General features: G+C 35.9%; 1 protein-coding gene across 5 annotated transcripts in view; it reads right to left on the bottom strand.

The window, feature by feature from the left end:
* LOC118744737 (acetylcholine receptor subunit alpha-like 1) overlaps positions 1 to 21273 on the bottom strand; it is a 220179-nt gene that overhangs the window by 167879 nt on the left and 31027 nt on the right. For all 5 annotated transcript variants that reach the window (XM_036478022.1, XM_036478034.1, XM_036478053.1 and 2 more), the window contains exon 3: positions 5223 to 5403. In XM_036478022.1, the coding sequence (XP_036333915.1) occupies positions 5223 to 5403 (181 nt within the window). The remainder of the gene's footprint in view (positions 1 to 5222; positions 5404 to 21273) is intronic.

Below are 21273 nucleotides of genomic sequence, written 5' to 3'. Positions count from 1 at the left end.
GTCCGTCCGTCCGTCCGTCCGTCCGTCCGTCCGTCCGTCCGTCCGTCTGTGCACACGATAACTCGAGTAAAAATTGAGATATCTTAACGAAACTTGGTACGTGAACTTCTTTTGGGCGTGGGACGGATGGTATTGAAAATGGGCCAAATCGGATTATAACCACGCCTACCTCCCATATAACGGTAATTTTAAGAAATACGAAAACTGCGATATTTTAGTAACTACAGAAGATAATTCACTCAAAATTGATACTTACAATGAGTTTCAGACGGAAAATATGAATATTATAAATTTTTGAAAAATGGGCGTAGCCACGCCCACTTATGGTTAAATGTGTATATCTAGGTAACCGCTGCACCAATTTCTTCCAAACTTGGCACAGTTGTTGGCCTTAGTACAGCATACTAAATGGCTGAAAATTTCTAAAATCGGACAATAACCACGCCTACATCCCATATAACGGTAATTTCGAGAAATACAAAATCTTCGATAAATCAGTAAATATTGAAGCTAATTTATTCAAAATTGATGATTGCAACAATTCTTTACCAAGAAATACGTTTATGACAAAATTTTGGAAAATGGGCGTAGCACCGTCCACTTGTGATCACATATATGTATCTCGCTAACCGTTCTAGCAATTTGTACCAAGCTCGGTATGATTATTGTGCTTGCCACATAAAAGCAAACCGTTGAAAATTGTTGAAATCGGACTAAAATTGAGGCCCCTTTTCATATAACGGTAAATTTCAGATATGCTTGAAATTTCAATATTTCGAAATTTAAGGACGCTAATTTACTTAAAATGTATACACCCGGCTTATCATGTAGCGGTAGCTTTCGGAAAGGTGAACAACATATATTTAATACTTGCGCCGGGTATTTAATGTTCGGCTCCGCCCGAACTTAGACTTTCTTACTTGTTTTTATATTAACTTGACTTTATTTGCTTGCTTGGTCCATTTCATTGGAATGTGATGGTTGTTCATTTTTTGGCAGCTGGATATTTTTCAAAAAGTCATTGTGGTAGTTCATTTAGTGCAGCTGCGTCTGGCATGTGCAAGTAGAAACACACGCTTGCGGATATATTAATGATAGTAAGTGCTATGTTGGCAACTGTCAAGGTGGACATCTAGCTTTCGAATCAGTTTGCTGGTAACATGAATTGGCTGTGAGAATCAGTGTAGGTAGCATGATGTAATCAGTGTCAAGTAACAGTGTCTTCTATACACTTGCTTTATTTTCAAATCAATTCGGCGCATATGTATATCGATCATAGCGTGGAAGGGATATCAAATATTTAAGACATATTCGGAAGTATCTTTTAGTTGTTTTTATTTATTTAAATTTTTTTGTTTTGCTGTTATCTACTACATTTAGGCGTTAGAGTTATGACGTTATTTTGTCTTAATGAATTTTTGCATCAATTAACCCTTAATTCTTTTTTTTCAATACCACAAAAGATGGAAGCAATAAATATTCTTCCCCAAATTAGTACGTATTGAACGAAAGAAAATCCAATTTTTAAAAGAACCTGTTTTTAAATGAACCGGAATTCGAACCGACCAGCTAAAACGAACGCTAAAACCAAAGGAAAAGTTAAGTTTTTTCTCTATGCCACCGTGATCACTTTTTTCTGCTATATTAAACAATTTACATATATTTTATTTTAATATTTTATTAAACTTGGTTGCGCTCCGAAATGTTATCGGTTTAATCGGACATTATTTTATAATTACATATTAACGAGGCACGAGTTTTGAATCTCTTTTTCTTATTACAGGGAGTTTATCTCGAAAATGGAGATAATCTACTTATATGTAAACATAGTATTACATTTTATGTAGTCATAAGTGGGCGGTGACCATTCTACAAAAATCTATAATAACCTAATTTTTTATCAAGAGATTTTCGCAAGAATTAACTTGGAGTAAATTAGCGCCCTTTGTTTTTGAAATATTGAAGTTTTTCTATCTCGGTTTACTGTTATATGGAGAGTGAACATAGTTGTCGTCCGATTCTAAAAAAAAATTCGACATATTGCCTATTTGTGCCAAGGGTAATAAATATACAAAGGTTGGTATAAATTGATAAATCGGTTACGGAGATACAAAAACTTATGTTGCCATAAGTGTACGGTGCCCGTTTTCTAAAATTTTATAAACCCGCATTTATAGCTAAGAGTAAGAGTTGTAAATTTTTTTCTAAATTTTGGGAGAAGTCCCTACGTAGGTTACTGATTTCCTGCCGTATTCTTATTTCTCCAAATTACCGTTATATGACATTTTTTATTGAACCAAAGTGAACAACTCTACAAAGATTGCTTAGTAAGTCAAACAAATATATGTTTTAGGGCGCCGCGCTCCTTTATTGAATTCTAAATACGAACTGATAATTACAAAGTATGTATGTATTTTTATTAACGCTAGACCTACGGTTGCCTTACTGCAGCGTGAATGGAATTAGCTGACACCGCGCTTCCCACAGGTTCCACAGTTGTTTACTTCAACGTGACTTATTTTGTCCGTTTGTTGTTCTCACGGTTCGTTCTACACGCGTCAGCACTTCAGCATTTTGATCCGAATATAATTTTAATATGTTACGTAAACATATGTCGTACTAACATATATATTAAAAAAATATATAATACTATTGAGGCAATTCATCTAAATGCCTCGAGATCATGTAAACCTTGTAAAGTTACTTAATTTAGTATGGAAAACCTGTTTATTTAAGAGGTTTACGCGGTTACGAGGCATTTAAGCGTTTAAATGAATATTCAAATTGTTTTTTGCTAGGTGATTATTGTTAATATAAATTTATCTTGAACTAGCTTCAGTAGATAGAATGCTGTTTCACTGAGAAAGAAATTGGATAGGGTCCATTCGAAAAAAAACTTTATTTATGTATATATAAACGGATTGCCTTCACTCAAGAACGGCTCAAAGGATTTGCTCCGTTTTCATTTCATTTTGTGTCTTTCTGTCTGTAGAGCCTTCGTAAGAAAAAATTGAAAAAACGGTGTTGTCAGATAACTGCGTTATGAGAAAAAAAATTAATTATAAATAAGTCGCAATAATGCTGTTTCACTGAGAATGTATATAGCACGACTAATTCAGAAAAAAAATTGGTAGGGTTGCCGCTATTCGAAAAAAATTGTATATGAAAAAATGGTTTGCTTTCGTGTGTTATCGCATAACTCAAGAACGGCTCAAGGCATTTCCTTCGCTTTTATTTCATTTTGTGGCTTTCTGTCTTTAGAATGAATGTAAAGAAAAAAATGGAAACACAGTGTTGCCACATATTTCAAATATCAAAAACAAAAATTAAATTTACATAAGCCGCAATAATGTACTTTTCTGAGAACGTATAAACAAATTTGATAAAAAAAAATTTAATAGTGTTGCCACCACTCTAAGAAATCTTTACATACAAAAATGAATTGCTGTTCCTGTGTTATCGCATAACTCAAGAACGTCTTAACGGATTTGCTTTGTTTTTATATCATTTTGTTTCTATCTATCTGTAGAAGGTTTATAAACAAAAAAATGGAAAACCGGTGTTGCCTGTGAAACGCCAGATGATTGGAGAATTTCAAGAACTTCTTCACGAACATACACTTTCGTTAGACTATGTGCACCTAATTGGCAATTAAGAACCTTTTCACCAATTTAAGCCTTAATTGTTACCCAATTTATCATACAAAAATTAAATTTATTAATTGCCAATTAATTATTAATTGGCAATTAATTTGTGTCAGATTCTCTATGCAACCCTGCTAGGTATGTTTAATTTTGACTTGGAGGTATATTTATTGAACAAAGAGCAATCAGTTTTTTGTTTTTGTCCATATTTTACAGCTGATATTCCATCAGGGATGGAAAATTTAATTAGAAAATTGTACCTAATTTCCGGAAAGTTTTGTCTACAAGTGGATAGATGTACCCTAAAAGTAAATATGTATTTCTATATAAAGTGCGCGCTTCCACTCCACAGCACCTGGGTTCAAGCCCTGGTCAAAGCAACATCGCAAAAAAAATAGAAACAAGGTTTTTTCTTAACAGCGGTCGTCCCTCGGCAGGCAATGGCAAACCTCCGAGTGTATTTCTGCCATGAAAAACAGCTTCTCATAAAAAATAAAATCGCCGTTCGGAGTCGGCGTAAAACTGTAGGTCCCTCCTCTTTGTGTGACAACATCAAGGCGCACGCCACAAATCGGAGGAGAAGCTCGGCCAAACACTAACGTATGTGTAAGCGCCAATCTATTATTATTATTATATAAAGAAGATTGGAGGATAAAAATTCCCCTCGATATCACATCAACTTCTGTACTCACATTAAACAAATTTTGGCTATTATTATTTTATTATTGAATTAATTTCCTCCCAGTTCTCCGATCTGACGTTTAAAAATAAATATCTTCCGTTAAGATCACATTGAATATTGGAAGTTATTTATTAATTAATGGAAAACTTAAAATTAATATAAGAAATATTCATAAGGCAACAACACAATTCATTTGTGTTATAAATAATGTCTTATTAAATAAATAAAATATTTGCTTTTTAAAGCTATAATGCAAGGTACTTCAGTTTTTTTAGTGTTAATTTTCCTTATAAGAGATCGAATGGCACTGACAAAATCCCTTTTATAAGTAAACACTTATTCGTACACTTTTACGTTAAAATTGAGCAAAACTGTAAAAGATTATGGTCCGTAGTTATAGTTAAAGTAAAGTCGATTCTAGAGTTAAAAGCAGTTTTTTTTTTACAGATATCGTATTGAAAGTTATGTCAAAAAGCTGATTTTAACTTTAGGGTTGATTTTATTTTGATTATAACTATGGGCCTATGAGTTTACTTTGATTTTTATATTTCTTGCTAACCCCAAATCAGCAACGAATAAATATTCTAAAAAAACACCAATGTTAATAAAAAATTAAAACATCGATACTATCGATAGTGCTCCGATGTTTTTGTACGAAGACAAATATCCCTGCAGACAATTTTTTAAAGTTTTCGATAGATGTTTTTTCAGCGACGACTAGTTGCTATTTATGTACGCGTTCATATGAAATGTTTTAAAAGCTTAAGGAAGCATTTCCCGTGGGAAATATTTTGCTCGAGTATAATTTTATGTTAAATACTATAAGAAAAATTCGAAAAGGTACTGAACAGTCAAATCGCCCTCGTATTTCACTTGATTCTTCAGGTTTTACTCACCATATAACCATCATATGTCCATGAGCCGAATTTCATGAAACACGTTTGCTCATCGAATGGAAAATACTCGACGTCGATTTCACAAAATGATTTATAAATGGCGGGCGGTTTCCACACCACTTTGCCGGTGTGATGTAAAATTGCTTTTGTCATTATTGTCACTTCGTAATTGCCGTCAGCGCTGAAAAAGAAGAAGGAAGAACATAAGTAATTAGTATTTTACCTATTTTTTGTTTAATAAAATAGTTTTTATTTGGTGTTGAATTTGCATAACGTGGACTTATATTCAATAACCTCTATTTAAAATCTTCACAAAAATGAGCTTCTGATATAAAAGTTCAGCTAAGGCGATTTTAATGGTAAACTTTTAATTAATTTGTGAGTAGAATTTACTATCGGATTGTAAAGTTAGAGTTCATATCAGTGATGTTAGTCCTAGATGAGTTCTCACATGTGAAAGTAGTTTTTGTGAAATTGTATATATGCAGATGGCATTGAAAATGTATAAGTTCTCGCGGTTTTAAGCGAAATTGTCCGTGGTCTCTCCCATACAAGTAAAATTTTCATACAGCAAATCTCTTGAGGTATTTCAGAGAGGGAAGTGGGATTCCTTATGAAGATTTAACAAATTTTTTAGTTAATGGAAAAGGGGCTGGAAGCTCCGATATGATCTAAAATTCTCATATTGCGTAACACTGGAAAAATTTAACGTCAATTGAGTTAGGGAAGTTTGGAAATATAACAAACCGGGCGCGGCTCTTTCCTGAAATATCCACATTCACGCGGCTTATTTTACGTATTACCATAACAAATTTCACCGTGCAGACAAGATTATGTAATGCCAATATAGTAAAATAAGAGCAGAAATATTTCAATCCTTTATTTGACGTAAGTGAGCGGAGATGTAGAACTCAGTGACACTTTATCACTAATGCACATACTGAGTGTAGGCCTTGCGAAGGCATCAGACAAAGTAAGAACTTTGGTCGCAACACTAAGAAAACCCAGAACATGCGGTAGTATTATATAAATTAGGCATACATACCATCGAATGTTTTGGTCCAGAATAAACAACAAAAAAATTGAGGCGGGAAGCGGAATTAGCGCTTTGGCTGCAGCAGTTAAACCTGAAAATAGAATCCGGTACTCGGATGCCATCTACCATGGGGCCACTCACACATTGCAATTCGTATACTTTACCCATTCCTAGCACGAAGAATGGCGTTGTTATGTCTTTCTCTTCCTTGCGTCGAATCAATACTTGGCCCATCACAAAAATTAAACGGGTTGGCCTCAATGTAAATTACGACATTTAAGTAAAGCCAGCAGAAGTGATGGGAAAATTTCCCACTTAGGAGTGAGCCCGGAACTGGGGAGTAAACGACTCGCAGGGCTCTCAGAACACTCCCAAGGCGCGTGTTCTCTCTCCACTCCTATGGGTTGACGGTGAACCAACTGTTGCGGTGCCTGGAGGCGGATGGATATGAAGCTGTGGCATATGCCCATGATGTTGCGGTTATCATACAGTAAAAATTTCTTTAAACTTTGTGCGATCTCATGTCAGCCGCTATTGTTTCACTAGTTACGTGGACCAAAAACGGCGGTCTTGAGGCCAACCCAGCTAAAACTGCGCTACTTCTTTTCGCAGATGGTTCAAAGTACTGGATCTTATACTCCCTAACTCGATTATTTAGCCACACAGTGTTGAGACGTACAGTCAAGTATCTGGAAGTAATTCTCGACAGTTACTCTGGATTGACAATACAATGAAATGCATCAAGGTAGCCACCACAGTACTTTTCCCATATAAAAAGGTGATCGGTGTATTCCTGGACTCAGGGTATATTCGATCACTCAAAAATCCTAGGTTCAATGGCGACGGAACACCAGGCACGACGACATACGCAGCGCTGCAAACATGTATACTGATAACCCAAAGACCAACGGAGAGGTCGGGGAGGAGTCGTCTGCCCAGGCTTCCTGACCACTGCAATGTACCCCAGGAAGAGGTGCTGGCCATGTAGGTGGTCACTCGGCACCAAAGAGAAAAGATAGCTCCTTATATTATGTGGCAGTAAAGCAACCCTGGAATCTCTAGACTTATGTGTAGACAATACAAAGTCTCTTACTGAATGGCGCAGATCTCTAAACTAGATGGCCTAGCATTGTATAATACAACTTCTATGGGTGGCTGGCCACCGACATATTGAGGTCAACTGCAGAGCTGACGAATTGGCGAGGAACGGTATGACTGCCCCTATCCTTCCGAGACATGGTAGGTATACCAATGGCCACTTCTAAACTACAGCCGCATATAAGCAGCAAACGAACCTATCCTTCTGTGAAAGTGCTGGGCTTATGTGGCTTTCTTATGATAATAAAATTATAGTTTAAAAAACTAAAACCCCGCTATTATAATTTCCATTCGTGCTGTTATCAGGTATGTAACTTGAGAATAGAAATTATCAAAGTTCACTGCGTCAACGAAATGGTTCTATCCACAGTAAGCGCCCCAATATATTAAGGGAACGAAGATTGCGTAAAAATGGGCTTGACTTTGACCTAAGTGTAGGGGAGTCACTGTCCCAAGAAATTTCCACCTAACTTACTCTAGTGCGTCAGAGAAAATATATGGTTTTCGGTGGGGACATTTGTGAGGAATAAAGCTTGCTTGTTGACCTTTTGCTAGAGTCTCGCTAAAGGCTTGTGTGCAGGACTGCTGAGTGTATCTCCCTGGTCCTGGGAGGGTGTCTCCCTGGGTCCCTGCTAAAAATATATTTTATTTAATTTTTAATTTTTTGGGGATAATTTACGATAAACTATGCAAATGTTAAGAAGTCTTGCGTCAACAAAAACAAAAAAATAAGCTTAAATCACAAACTCTAATTGCAAAGATGAACTGAAAAAGTGAAATCCTTAGCAATCCTTTTAATTACTTGAAATTTACACATAGAAGGCCATTGACAACAGTTGAATGTGTATGTATGTATGTAGGTATGTATGGTTTTCCCTACTCCAAATTTCACTTGCAGTCATTGTTGGAGTAAAAATTATTAGCGCATCAGCACAGCTAGCGAAAGAGTGGTTGGTTGCCTGGGGAGCTAGGCAAAGCTAAAACACAAAGTACCTACATGGCGGGCTCGAAAGGAATAAAAGTGCGCTAAAAGCAGAAAATGGCGCGCACTTTCGACACGTATGTACATATTTGACACAAATCACTAAGTGGCACATTGGCGCTGATAAAAGGACGCCTACGACCTACTTTGGACGCAGCGGCATATTCAAAGGGATTTACTTGATGCGATTTCCATGCATAGCTGAGGGTGTTACGCTCCTGGTTGCTAACTGTCATCAACGCTGAGTGCATTGAGCAACAGAATGAGGTGGTAATGGTAATGGTAATGGTGATGAGGATGAGGATGGTGGCGTTGTGGTTACAGCAGCCGACATCTGCAACACTCATCGCCATCGTTTGTGGTTGCCGTTGAATACATATATACATAAATATCTCTATATGTGAATATACATATGTCTATATATTTAGTTATATTCCAGGCCACGCAATTTGAGTGATTTTAATTTCTCGGATCATCATGAAAATTAATTGGTGGAATTAAGCGCGACCGTATAGAAATTGCAAACATCCACGTGAGGAGGATGAGAAGAAAAGACTACCTAGACTGCAAAGTAGACATTCATTCAGCCGTACAGACATATGTACTCGTATATGGGGATGATATTCATTTTGCTACATACATAAAAACACATGCCCAAACAAACACGCCCAAACAAACACGCCACCAAACACACAGTTAAGTAGTAAGAATCCTGCAAAAAATCAAACTGGTTCTGAACTAGCGCCGAACTAACTTGAAAAAGGACGGTAATGGTCCTTCATCTATCCCAAATCAATGCTTTCTGTCTTGTCTTTTTTAACATCGCGATGTCCTACGAAGTGGCAACTGCCCACTGTGCAGAATTTTTGAACTCGTTCTGCACTGGTTCACTTTTGGACAGATCTGGGACAATAAGTTTTTTATGAGGAAAAAAACCGTGAATATCGATTTTTTGATATTTTTGCGTTTTTTTCTTTCTTCTAAAGATTGCATTTTATATAATTTTTGTTTATTTTTTTAATTTTATTTATATTAAATTTGATCTATTGCTCTTAAAATTTTCAGCGGAACTCAACAATTTAAATTTATAAGATTTGAAAATCACGACTGTCTCCACACGATTTGAAATCACGACCAACGATGTTCGAGTCGGAGGTCTTCCCGCGGAACTATTTTCGTATTGTACGAGATGTGAGAATTTATGCATTTAATTCTCAGCTTTCACATGCTAAATGTGAGCAACTTTGAGGACAACGCAACTAGCACACCGCAAGTTTCAACTGTCCCTCTCTGCAGCCGATTTGCAGTAGTTCAGATATAGTTCAGAAATTTGTAGAGCGCAACGAGTGCTTTAGCACTAAATTTTCTTAAGGATAATGAGCAACGTAAGCTCAGAAGCAGTGTTGCCAGGTCTTCGGCATGAGAAAACGTCCCTCTTGGTCTGAAAAAACGTCATTTCCTACCCAAAAACGTCTTTTTCAAATGGATGTACAAAAAATTGTTCTTATTAAACTTTTATTGTATACAAAGGTACCCTAACCCTAACCGCCAAAATAACGTAAGCGACCTTTTTTTCAAAATTTTCGTTTTGATGCAGAAATATTCCTAGAGCATTTAGATGCATTTCTGCATCAAAAACAATTTTTGTCGCTTACGTTATTTTGGCGGTTCGGGCTCGATATGTACGTAATGTACATATATTAAAATGCCATTTCGACAGAGCACATTTAAAATTCTTTGTAAACTGGTCGTTAATATAAAAATCATTTTATACATACACTTGTGATCAGCTGATTAAGTCGTCAATATTTTGATCGGTGTTTCTCTTTCGTTTATTTAATGTTTATTATTTTTCCAGAAAAGCCAAGCTCATTAACAAACAAAACATAAATCCACAAAAATTGTGCAAAAATTTTAAACAATCTTCAAATTTTCTGCTAGATTTTCAACTTTTTATTCAGAGTTTTTAGAATTTTTTTTTTTGATTATGCAGTTTGATAGCCCATTAAATTTCAGGGCAATAATGTGCAAGTTTAAGGGGCTCAATAATCGCGTTGATTTTTAAAAATTTTTTTCTTCTTGTAGACATTTGGTTAAGGGGCTCGGTTGTCGAAAATGCTAAATTACGTTCTGCTAAGAAGGAGCAAAGCAATAGGTCCATTCAATATCAAAAAATTGTTACGAATTGTTGCATTAAATAACCCAAAATGTTTGCAAGAGGGAGCGAATTCGAGAGCGTAACAAACCGAGAGAGCAGAAAATTCTTGCAAGTAAAAATTTTACTAGCAGGAATTTGCAGGAGTCAAAAAGTAAGGTTATGTGTCAAATTCAAATGTAAACAAACTGTTTAAGAGGATGATTTGATGAAACATAATTAGTGGAATGAAAATATGGATGAAAATTTTAAATCTATTGTATATTTTTTATTTTTATGATGATGGGAACTATTCCCAAATAAAAAGAAAATTGCACGTCAAAACTTAACCGTCAGAAAGTGTCAAAATGGCTTAAGTTGCAAGTTTTTACTAGTTTTGCGTTCAATAACTTTTTTTGAAAATTTTCTCTTGCTCTCCATTTTACTCCCCATTTTTCTTATACGCTCTCGCTGCAAGTAATTACTGGAAAAGTTATTGAATGCACCTAATATTTCAGTCTTAAAAAAGTTGCGTACTTTTTTCTAACGTTTTATGCTGCACAGCCTTTTTGATGCTTTTGCGAGCGTGCCTGCTGGAATAGATCGGCCCTTCCTGAATTGGCTTTTAATGTGCAATTGCAAACATTAAAGCAAGCCTCGTAACTTCAAGTGTTTACACAACCAGCCTTTGAACACGGAATCCTTAGCCCAACAATCCAGAAAAAATCTTTTGAAGTAGCTGCAGCAAAACACAAAGATTGTGAAGATTTATTAAGGAAATAATTCAAAATCAGTTCCACTTATAAGATTTAGTAACAAAGAAAAATTACTAGGAAGTTAAAAAACGTAATTTTTTACACAAAAAACGTCCAAACGTCAACAGGGTACAAAAAACGTCCAAATGACGTTAAAAACGTCAACCTGGCAACGCTTCTCAGAAGTGCCAAAGCATAGCAGAAGAAGGCAAGGCAAAGGAAAGTTAAGTGTCGTGGCCAATGAAAGGTGAAGCTTCTCAGTCAGCGTTCGCACATTAATAGCTTATTGGGTTTGTGTGTGAATTCACCTAATCATAGCCTCGCGTTGCGTTACGTACATACATATGTACATACATATACAGCTCTTTTGCTCCCAGAGATGTTAAGTACGGATTTAAAACACAAATATTTAACATACAAAATACAAAATATGTACATATTTTCATTTTTTACTTAAATACTTGTTTACAATAGTATTTTTATTTGGTATTTTCAAATATTATTTTTATTTGGTATTTTCAAATATTATTTTATTCTTCATTATTCGTCATATCATAAAATTTTCCAGTACAGCACTGCTTTGCATTTTTTAACATTTGAAAACTTTTTCATTCGGATTACCAGAAATGCGAAGCAACAGATAAAGAATTTTCGAATATTTGTTGTTACGGCCTCTTACATTTCAGGTAAGAATATATATGAACAAGGCGACGCAAAAGTATGTAAAACCATAAAGTGATTTGGCTACCATTTTGTTAGAAATCAAAAAACTTAATTCTGGTTCCATGAATATGTTTATTTGAAGATGTAAAATTCATGACATTAAGGTGAAAAAGTGATATCAATCAAATAACCACTTCTCGACCTAATGATTAATGGTGATTTCGTTTGTTCCAAAAAATGTTGCCCTTACACCTCGCAAAATGTGCCTTCTTGTACTTGCCCAGCTAACGTATTTCATAATATTATTGTTTTAAGCAATCATCTAATTTTCAGAAAAACCATCTCCTCGGAAAAAGCTCTAAAGGGCAGAAAATGTGCCTTTTTTGCCTTAGAAGACTGTGAAATTTTAAGAAACGGACACACAATTTTCGCACTTTTTCCCCTTATTTTAGATTTAGATTGGGATCAACTTGTCAAATAACGTTAAATTACAGGCATCTAACCTTAATTTATTTTTCATGCAAATATAGGTTCGAGTATTTTTTATGAAGTGTGAAGTAAAGTGTTTTGTAATATAATATTGCTTTTCATTTTGTGAATTTGGTGCAAGGTCTAATAAAGCAATTGCATGTACTATTTAAAAACAAAAAAAAAAAAAAACACAAGATTTAAACCTTGCGTTTATTATTGCAATATATACTTATTTCTTGCTTACAATGTTGGCAAAATGAAGGATGTAATTAAGTAACTTAACAACTTATTCAGAATTTTGATTGTAATAACTCAAATAGCAAATTCAATTTTGCGCCTTCCTTTTGCGAATCTTTCTATTATCCTCTCATGGTCATTTGCAATATCTAAGTGTACATGTAAAAGTTCTAGACCTATCAGTCTTTCTTCATTCATGGTACTACGCAACCATGTTTTTAACCGGCGAAGGGTTGAAAAACTTCTTTCGGAAGTGGCGTTACTAGCTGGAAGTGTGGCCAGAATACGGAGAAGTTTGTTAATCAATGGAAAAGCATATTAGTCGCATTTACCAAGAACTTCTGCTGTTGATTTTGGGAATGACTTTTCGCTTTCCTTAACGATGGACAAGTTCCAACCACACTTTTTTACTCTCCTCCCAAATTGATAGCGTAGTTTTCAAAGAAAAGTTCGTATCGTTTTCTAAACGATTTAGCGCGTTCGAGAGCATTATTTTTTTTCGTCAGGTCAATTTTATATGGAAGTAATAAGTTCAAGTCAAAAATGTTTAATGTCTCTTTCGGCAATATTTCTCGGAGATCGAGCGAAATATTATCCAATAGCAGTATAAATATTGCCTTTCGATAATAATCTTCAGCGATAGACGCATGATAATTAGCCCGAAAATTTTGTCTATTCGCTCTTCGAGTAAGGACAATGTCAAAATCCAATTCCTTAGCGATATCGGTAACTTTTGCAAATATATCAGAAAAACGTGTGTCAGCATTTTCTCTATAATTTCGAAGAATATTCACAATGCCATTGACTGCTTCGCTAGCACAATTCAAGTCAAGCGAGGGCGCTTGGAGAAGTAAACTTTTAATTTTTAATTTTTTTAATGTAACTTTTTAATTTTTACTATATTTTTCAAGTCATTAATATTTTTATGCGCATACAAATGTCTGGCTACACAGTTGAAAGTGAAATTTCCTACATACGTGCACCGCGGAAATAGACAAAAAGTAGTATCAGAAAGTTCGATTTTACATACATACATACATTCATTTCAAATTTATCCGTAATTTTGCTTTTTCGAGCTCTGGGGGGGGGCGGGGGTATGGTCGATCGTCCAATTTTTGATGGTTACCACATAAGGTTATTAAAAATATATGGGCAAATTTCGGAATCATATATATTTATTGCTTTGCTCTTTAGGGCATTTTTAAGGTTAGGTTTGTATGGGAGGTACACTTTAAAATAAATCGTCAATACATCCATGTTTTCGGAGCTCATATACAACGTTATTACAAATATGCGGACCAAATTTCGGACTCATACATTTATCGGTGCTTTTTGTTAACCGGCTTCCAAAAAAGGAGGAGGTTATCAGTTCGTCGGAATATTTTTTTTTTTTATGTATGTTACCGCATAACTTTGGACCATATATATATATATATTTTTTTTTTTTTTTTTGAGAGTTGAAGTCCGTTTTTTTTTCTAAAAATTACTTGTGTTATTAAATATTATTTTATGATTAAATTTAACATCTCTGTTTGCTACATTCGCCAGTGCGTGATTTTGCCGCCACACAAAATACGGTGGTGTTATGGCGGCTGAGTAGACTTACAAGCGTATGCATAGACATATTTACGTATGAGTGGGTTTTAGTGTCAAAGGGCGCGTATTCACAAATATCAACATCAAGTAGTATGTATGTTTGAGTTTACTGGAACATATTTATGGATGGATGCATGCATATGTATGTATGTAATGCATTTGCTTGTATCGCGTGTACTTCTAAGTGCGTTTGGCTAATACCCGCCAGACTGCTCCAACCACTCGCGTTGCTCTGCCTTTTGTCCAACAAAGTGCTTTTTCCTGTATATTTTTATGTGCTCGATGATGCTTGACGGGGTTTTGTGTCGCTGTTGGTGGAGTTAAATAGCAGCCAGTAGTCAACTGTCAGACGAAACCAATTAAATGTTTACAACAGAAATTTGTAATCGGGTGCATATAAAGGGAATCATAAGGGATTTAAGATTTAGATTTACACAGGAAAATTGTTAATAATGAGCATTAAAGAATTTAAATGCCTTTACTTGGCTTAACAAAATAAATTGTAAATAAAAGTAATACCCAATTGTTTCCTAAAAATTCATCAAAGAAGGCGTAGGACAATGTTTTTCTTTGAACTGACTTAATTGGTGATAACTGTGGTTCTTCCAAACTTGGCACAGTGTTGGCCTTGGTGCAGCATACCAAACGGCTGACAATTTTTAAAATAAGACAATAACCACGCCCGCATCCCATATAACAGTAACTTAGAGAAATACGAAATCTTCGATAAATAAGTTAACACTGAATCTAATTTATTCAAAATTAATTACAATAATAGATTGGTGCTTACACAAATGTTAGTGTTTTGACAAGCTTCTCCTCCGATTTCTGGCGTCCGCATTTATTTTGTCACACAAAGGAGAGGGACCTACAGTTTTACGCCGACTCACTACGACCAACTCATTTACCAGGACAAAACGAGGTCTTAACAAAAATAGTTAGGTTAGTTAGGTTATACATACACGTGCCATTATTACCAAAGAATTATTTAATGTTGCCATGACGTGCCAAAAAGAAGTCATGACGTATCACCGTTCTTGGAGACATTGGTTGACTCTTAAATCGTGAAAAAATTAAAAAATAAACGAAGTACCTTGTGTGCAAAAGCCAGCTCTGCGGACATCTAACACCTGTGGAATTAAATTCCAAGTTGCTAAAATTTTAGTATTAGCAAATTTCAACAAGTTCAGTTTATCAAGTGAAGTTACATCAGGATACATAATAGATTTGAGTGTTTCCGATAACTTCTTGAATTCAGAAAACCATTCCATTGAAAAGAGGAAAATGACATAAATTTAAATATGTCCTAATTATCGCTATTTCAGCAGTTACCTCTTTTTAAATGACTATATTTCATTAACCTGTGGGAAAGTATTTAAAAAATCAAAAGAAATTATAATTTTTGTCTATGGAAACTTTTATTTCATGCATAATTACTTTACACCAGTCACAAGGAGATGTCCCATCAGTCACAACCTTAAATATTTTTTAATATTTCCATGATGATTATATAAACCTATTTTTTATTGAAAATGAAATTAAGTAAAATTCATCTTTCAGTGCACAAGGATTAAAATAGAATTCTTTTCAGTATTCCACCAGTCACATTCATTCAAATGATAGTTACATAAAACTAAGAAATCGTTGGATATTTTTGTTAAAGCAATTTTATACATTAGTTATCGTTCTGTGAAAAAAAAAATATATTTCGCTGTTGTATAAGTTCCGACGACATAGTTAAAATTAACAAATGATCACAGTCTGGAGTAAATTGTCCCACTAGTCACAATGGAATGGCCCCTCTATGAAACTTCCTCGATGAGAGAATTTATTACCAAAGAAAACTCTTCAGTGACTCTGGATCTCTTTGATCTAAATTCAAATCTGATTTTAAATTTGTTAAGTTTGCAAACATTTGCGAAACAATGGGGCATAGCCATAGTCAAAATAAATACATAACTTAAGTTAGTTGCAGCTTTTTGGCATAATTATCAATGTTATATCTACCAAAAATCTGCTACTAAATTTAGAGTCGACTTTATTTCGACTATGAATATGTTTGAATATCTTTACCAATAACTTTCAGTTTAGCCTAAAAAGCGCGAATGATTTGAATCATTGAAATGCTGGCGCATATCCGTTAAAACCACCAATTTCGAAAGCCACGTATAAGCCACAAACTTTCGTTTATTTAATGCCTCGGAAGATATGAGGTTCATTGTATTTGAGAGGTACGCCCATTATATCTCCAATTGAGGCGCAGCCATGATTTGCGCACAACGCTTATTGACGCATGATGCAATAGAACTCAAGAATCGAATTTTTTATGTGGATTTTGTTGGTTATTGTCTGTATTTTTGGCTTTTCTAACCAGAATTCTTGTGTGTGAGTAGATCTTTCGTTGATGACCAATTTATAAATTTTTCACTGACTTAAGGTAAGTCTGATTCTGGCAACTTAACTTAATTTAACTTAACTTAACGTAATTTAGAACTTAGAAAATCAAATTCGACGTGGAATTAAGTTACGTTAACTTTTGCTTGTCCAAATATAAGCAACATCCATTTAAGAGAATGTTTAAGTGAGAGCCTCTACGTTACGTTACGTTGCCATAATCAGGCCTTTACTTGTGGTCTACTCGACTTGAATATTCAAAGGATAGAAGGATAGTTAGTAGCACATCGGCTGCTTCTTTGATGACAGCTGCCCACACTCAATAAGACACTGCTGCGATAGGCCTTTCACTAGGCTGCCTCACAAATATTTTATCGCGTGCAGGAATTATCTGTGAATATGTTCTTTAGCGCTGGTTTTCAAAGTTGGCACTCCCTTCAAAGCTGGCACTCCCTTCAAAGCGCATTGATCGTGTTTAGGTATATGAAAATGCTTATAATAAAAGTGCATACGAGTATTTTTTTTACAAAATACACAAAGTAACTTCCATTACTAAATAAATACGAGTATATAAAAATGTTAAACAAATGCACGCAAAATTGGCATTTACTTACATATGTCCCTAGCATCGCCACATTTACCAACCAGCACAATACATTCTCATTCTACATGCATTCAATTTGAACTTTTTGTATGCACACATGTAGGCGTGTAATAAATAGTATGAGTGTATTTGTGTGTGTGTGTGTGTGTGTGTGGCGTGCATGTGACTGTATGTGCATTAGTCAATATGCGCATTTGTAAATGCCAAAATTCCCATGAGCATTTGCATAGCTGGCGCAACACTTGTGCCAAACAATTAGTGCAAACAAGGAGCATTCACGCCTAAAAGTATGCTAACATAACCGCACATTGGCAATGGGTTGCGCGCACCGCCACAAACGCTCGTAAATTACAAAACTTTCAATGCGAACGAGCGCATGCTAACGAAATGCTGGTCGAACGAACACAAGCGAGCACACATGGAAATATTTTCGCACATTTTCACGCTGCTTATTGGGAACATCCCGCCGTGCGCTTTTCGCTTCCCTCGCGGCAATTGTTGTCGTTCCGAAAAAAACTAAAATTGTCAAATTTCGTTTGCACTAATACAATCACAAATGCCATTTAGTAGCCGTGCTTAGCTGCGCCGTTGTTAATGCGGGTTGTGCACGCTGGGAGCGACAAAAGGGTAACCGCCGTTGCCGCTTCTGCCTCTGATTATTTTCGAAACTAACGAAATCTGTAGGCAATGCAAATACGTACCCGCTTTTGTAGGCGAAAAAAAAGAAACTCTTTGCAAAATTGTGACAGCGTATGCACGCAGAAATTGGTGGATAATGTGGTGAGATATGTGCTACATTGTATTGGCTTGTACTTGCATTTGGCGGCTTCGATTAGAAAGGAAATATCTAACGTTATTAAAATTTTGTTTGGCATATAAGCTACAGAGTTTATTTTGGAAATTAGGGATTTGGCGTGCGCCCGGCAAAGACGATTTTTGGTGCTGATTAAGGGAAAGCCCCAAAACACTTGAACTTAGCAAACTATCGCAAGCAGGGAAACCTCCAATTAGTTGTAACGTAACGAGCTAAATACTATATTGGGTTCATATTAGTCGGGGAGATAATTAGGGCCCTATTGTTGAGATTAGGATACGCAAGACAATAGTTTCAGTGTTTACCTTCAGGGCAATACACAAGCTGAACTAAGCAGCTAGTCGGATCATATTTTCTAGTACAATAGTACTGTGTACCGCTCTTAAATAGGGAACTAACTTAAAGGAGGTGTACCAAGCCTAAAATAATAAGGGGCGCATTGAGACCAAAAACACCGAAGGCAACGATTCTTTACTAAATTTTCCTCCGTTGGATTCAAGCAGACCGCATTCGACAGTTTTTTACAACAAACGTTTCGCACAGCTAAAACCCTGACTCAAATGCAAAGAGCGAGAAAACTGTGCTGTGCTGTGCTGTTCGCACATCGTTCGGCAGTTAAAGCGACAGTACAAACGAAGCGCAACGAATATTTGAGACCGCGCTGTGGCTGAACTGTTTGAAATTTCGCAGCCAAAGCAACTACATTGGTCACGCTTTTGTGCATAGCAAAGCGCTCATTTTTGCCTTTCGCATTTTCGCATCAAAGAGTGAATTCTAGTTATAAATTTTCACCACCAAAAAAGGTATGTTGCGAACGTGGAAATTTATGCGCATGTCGTTTCTACCAAAAAAAAATGCAACCTTCTCTCTGCCCTCTACGTACAAACACTAAGAAGATGGCGATGAGAAGGCAGCATTTTTTGTAGAAACGAAATCGCCATTAGACATCCGCGGATATACGACGCTCATTTAAGTTTATTTTAATTTTGTTGGGTGACAAAACATCTGCAAAAGACTTCCAGTTTTTAAACTTAGAGTGGTCAATTTTGATGCAGTGGTAACGTGAAGGGTTAGTTCGTGTATTGCGAATGATTATGGGCACTTCACTAGGCGCCCAAATAGTACGATTTCGTACAAAAAATTCAATTGTACTATGCACAGAATCAGCTGGCATCTTAGTATGGCCTGCAAGTAAATATGTTATCTTAATCTCACTTAGGAAGGTCGAAGAATTTTTGACCAGCGCAACTGTCGCAATAAAGATTTATGTCATCAGCTGTACATACTTCTTTCGTCAACGATAAGTAAATATTTATAAAGTACGGTGCATATTTCATTGCAGCCTCGCTTACCATCACGTTCACCCCACAAAAAAAAAAATTACATTTCTTGTGGCATTTTCGTAAACGCTAAAATTATAATACATACGACATATCTTCGTGAGTAAAAAAGGGTTATTTGTTTTCCGAATGGAGTGTTTAAAACTTTTTCTAAATCAAAACTAGCACATACGAAATTTTAATTGCTTTTGCTTTTTTCTTGTTCCCTCAAAAAAAAAAAAAATGGCTTTGGCCTCATCTTTGTCTTTAATATGCATCTTAAACTCATCTGTATTCGCAAAATCTTTTTTTCCTTTTTAATGAAGATTTCTAATATTTTGGCACTTGGGGCACTTGTTTTTTTTTCTGGCAAATGAAAGCCTATATAACGATGAAGTGAATAGAGGCATGACGAATGCGAGCAATCCGCTTCCCATTCTAATTTCGTAAAAAATGTAACATACGATAATTTTGCGCCAAGGGGTCGATATATAGTTATTTTACAGGAATGAATATTTCGATCAAATTCGAATCAGAATTCTGTAATTTTGTTAAAAATTCGACCAGTTTTTTATATGAATTATTGGAATCACGAATGATATGAAGGTTTCAGTGCTGCCCAGATATACCTATGTTTTTTAAGTGCAGTTGCATAACATCCGCATGGCATTCCTACCTTCAAGGGCGTAGTGGTAATGAGAAGATATAGGAAGTGGTCTATCCGTGTGTGGACAGGTGGCTCATAACTCGATGTTAGGGTTGGTGGTATTCCGTTCTTCAAGCGACTCCTCAAGATCCCCAAAACAAGTATTTATTTCAGCGATGTCCTCTTCATACGATTCAAAACTCTTACTGGCGCCATTGCCAAGCCCCTTCGTTTGGACACAGAAAATAGTCGGAAGGAAATACATTGCGAGCGTAGTAATGCTACTATAAGGCCGACGTCACCGTAGTTCCCAAAATACGATTGGTGGAGCAAAGCTACACAAATTTTTCAGCGTGATGGTGCACAAATTTGGTGTAAGAGTAACGGTTGGGAAAATACTCCAACACTTTGTTTGTAAGCAAGTCATATTGTGATTGACGAAAAATGCCCTTCATGCGCTCTCTACGCGCATCCAAGGAGCCAACACCGACTCGTCTTCGTTAATATAAATGACCATGCAGCTTTTAGGACGCGCCCGAACAGAGTTCAATGATAGTAAGAAAAGAAGAGAGCTAGATTTTGAAGAAAAATTAATGATAGACAGAAGGCGTTGGTGCAAAGAACTACTGCCCAGAGTACACTTAAGATATTACGAATTGAACCTCGACTAATGCATGCGGATAAAGCTCACATATATCCATTCGATCCCGACGGGATGAGAACAGAAATAATGCGGCGTAGAAAAACAAACCCTCCGGAGCCGACGGAAAGTCAGCTGAATGGAAAATCTGCGTGAGATTACCGCGCGATAAACCTTGTTATGTAAAATTGTGTATAAGGTCCCAAAGACGAAAGTGTGGGAAAAACTGAAGCCTTTTATGAACGAACTGATTGGGACCTTTCAGAGTGGCTTCAGGTCGGAAAATCCACAGATAGCTACATTTTCATAGCTCATCAAATCCTTGAAAGACCTAGACCAAGTTTTCGTCGATTTTAAAGTCGCTATTGACACAATAGAGAGAGGTTAGTCTGGAGGTGATCGAATACAAGATAAAGTACGAGCACCTTTTGGCAACAAACAAAAAGTTTCCGGATATTAAGGCACACGATACTGTAGATAGTTATAACTTTGCAGTAGTAAAAGATGTTGATTATTTAAGGTCCGGCAAAAACACGAAGAATAATATCAGACTGGAGATGAAGTGAGGAATCAAGAATGACGGAATACAAGATTTTGCCCACCGTAGAGTAAATTTTGTGTGACATCACACTGGTGCAGTTATGAGAGAGAATTATAAAAAC

The sequence above is a fragment of the Rhagoletis pomonella genome, unplaced genomic scaffold, assembly GCF_013731165.1.
Source record: "Rhagoletis pomonella isolate Grant_MI unplaced genomic scaffold, Rhpom_1.0 Rhpom_scaffold_00001, whole genome shotgun sequence".
Classification (NCBI taxonomy): Eukaryota; Metazoa; Arthropoda; class Insecta; order Diptera; family Tephritidae; genus Rhagoletis; species Rhagoletis pomonella.
Note: the sequence above shows the minus strand (reverse complement) of the source record. Positions and strands in the feature narration are given on the sequence as shown.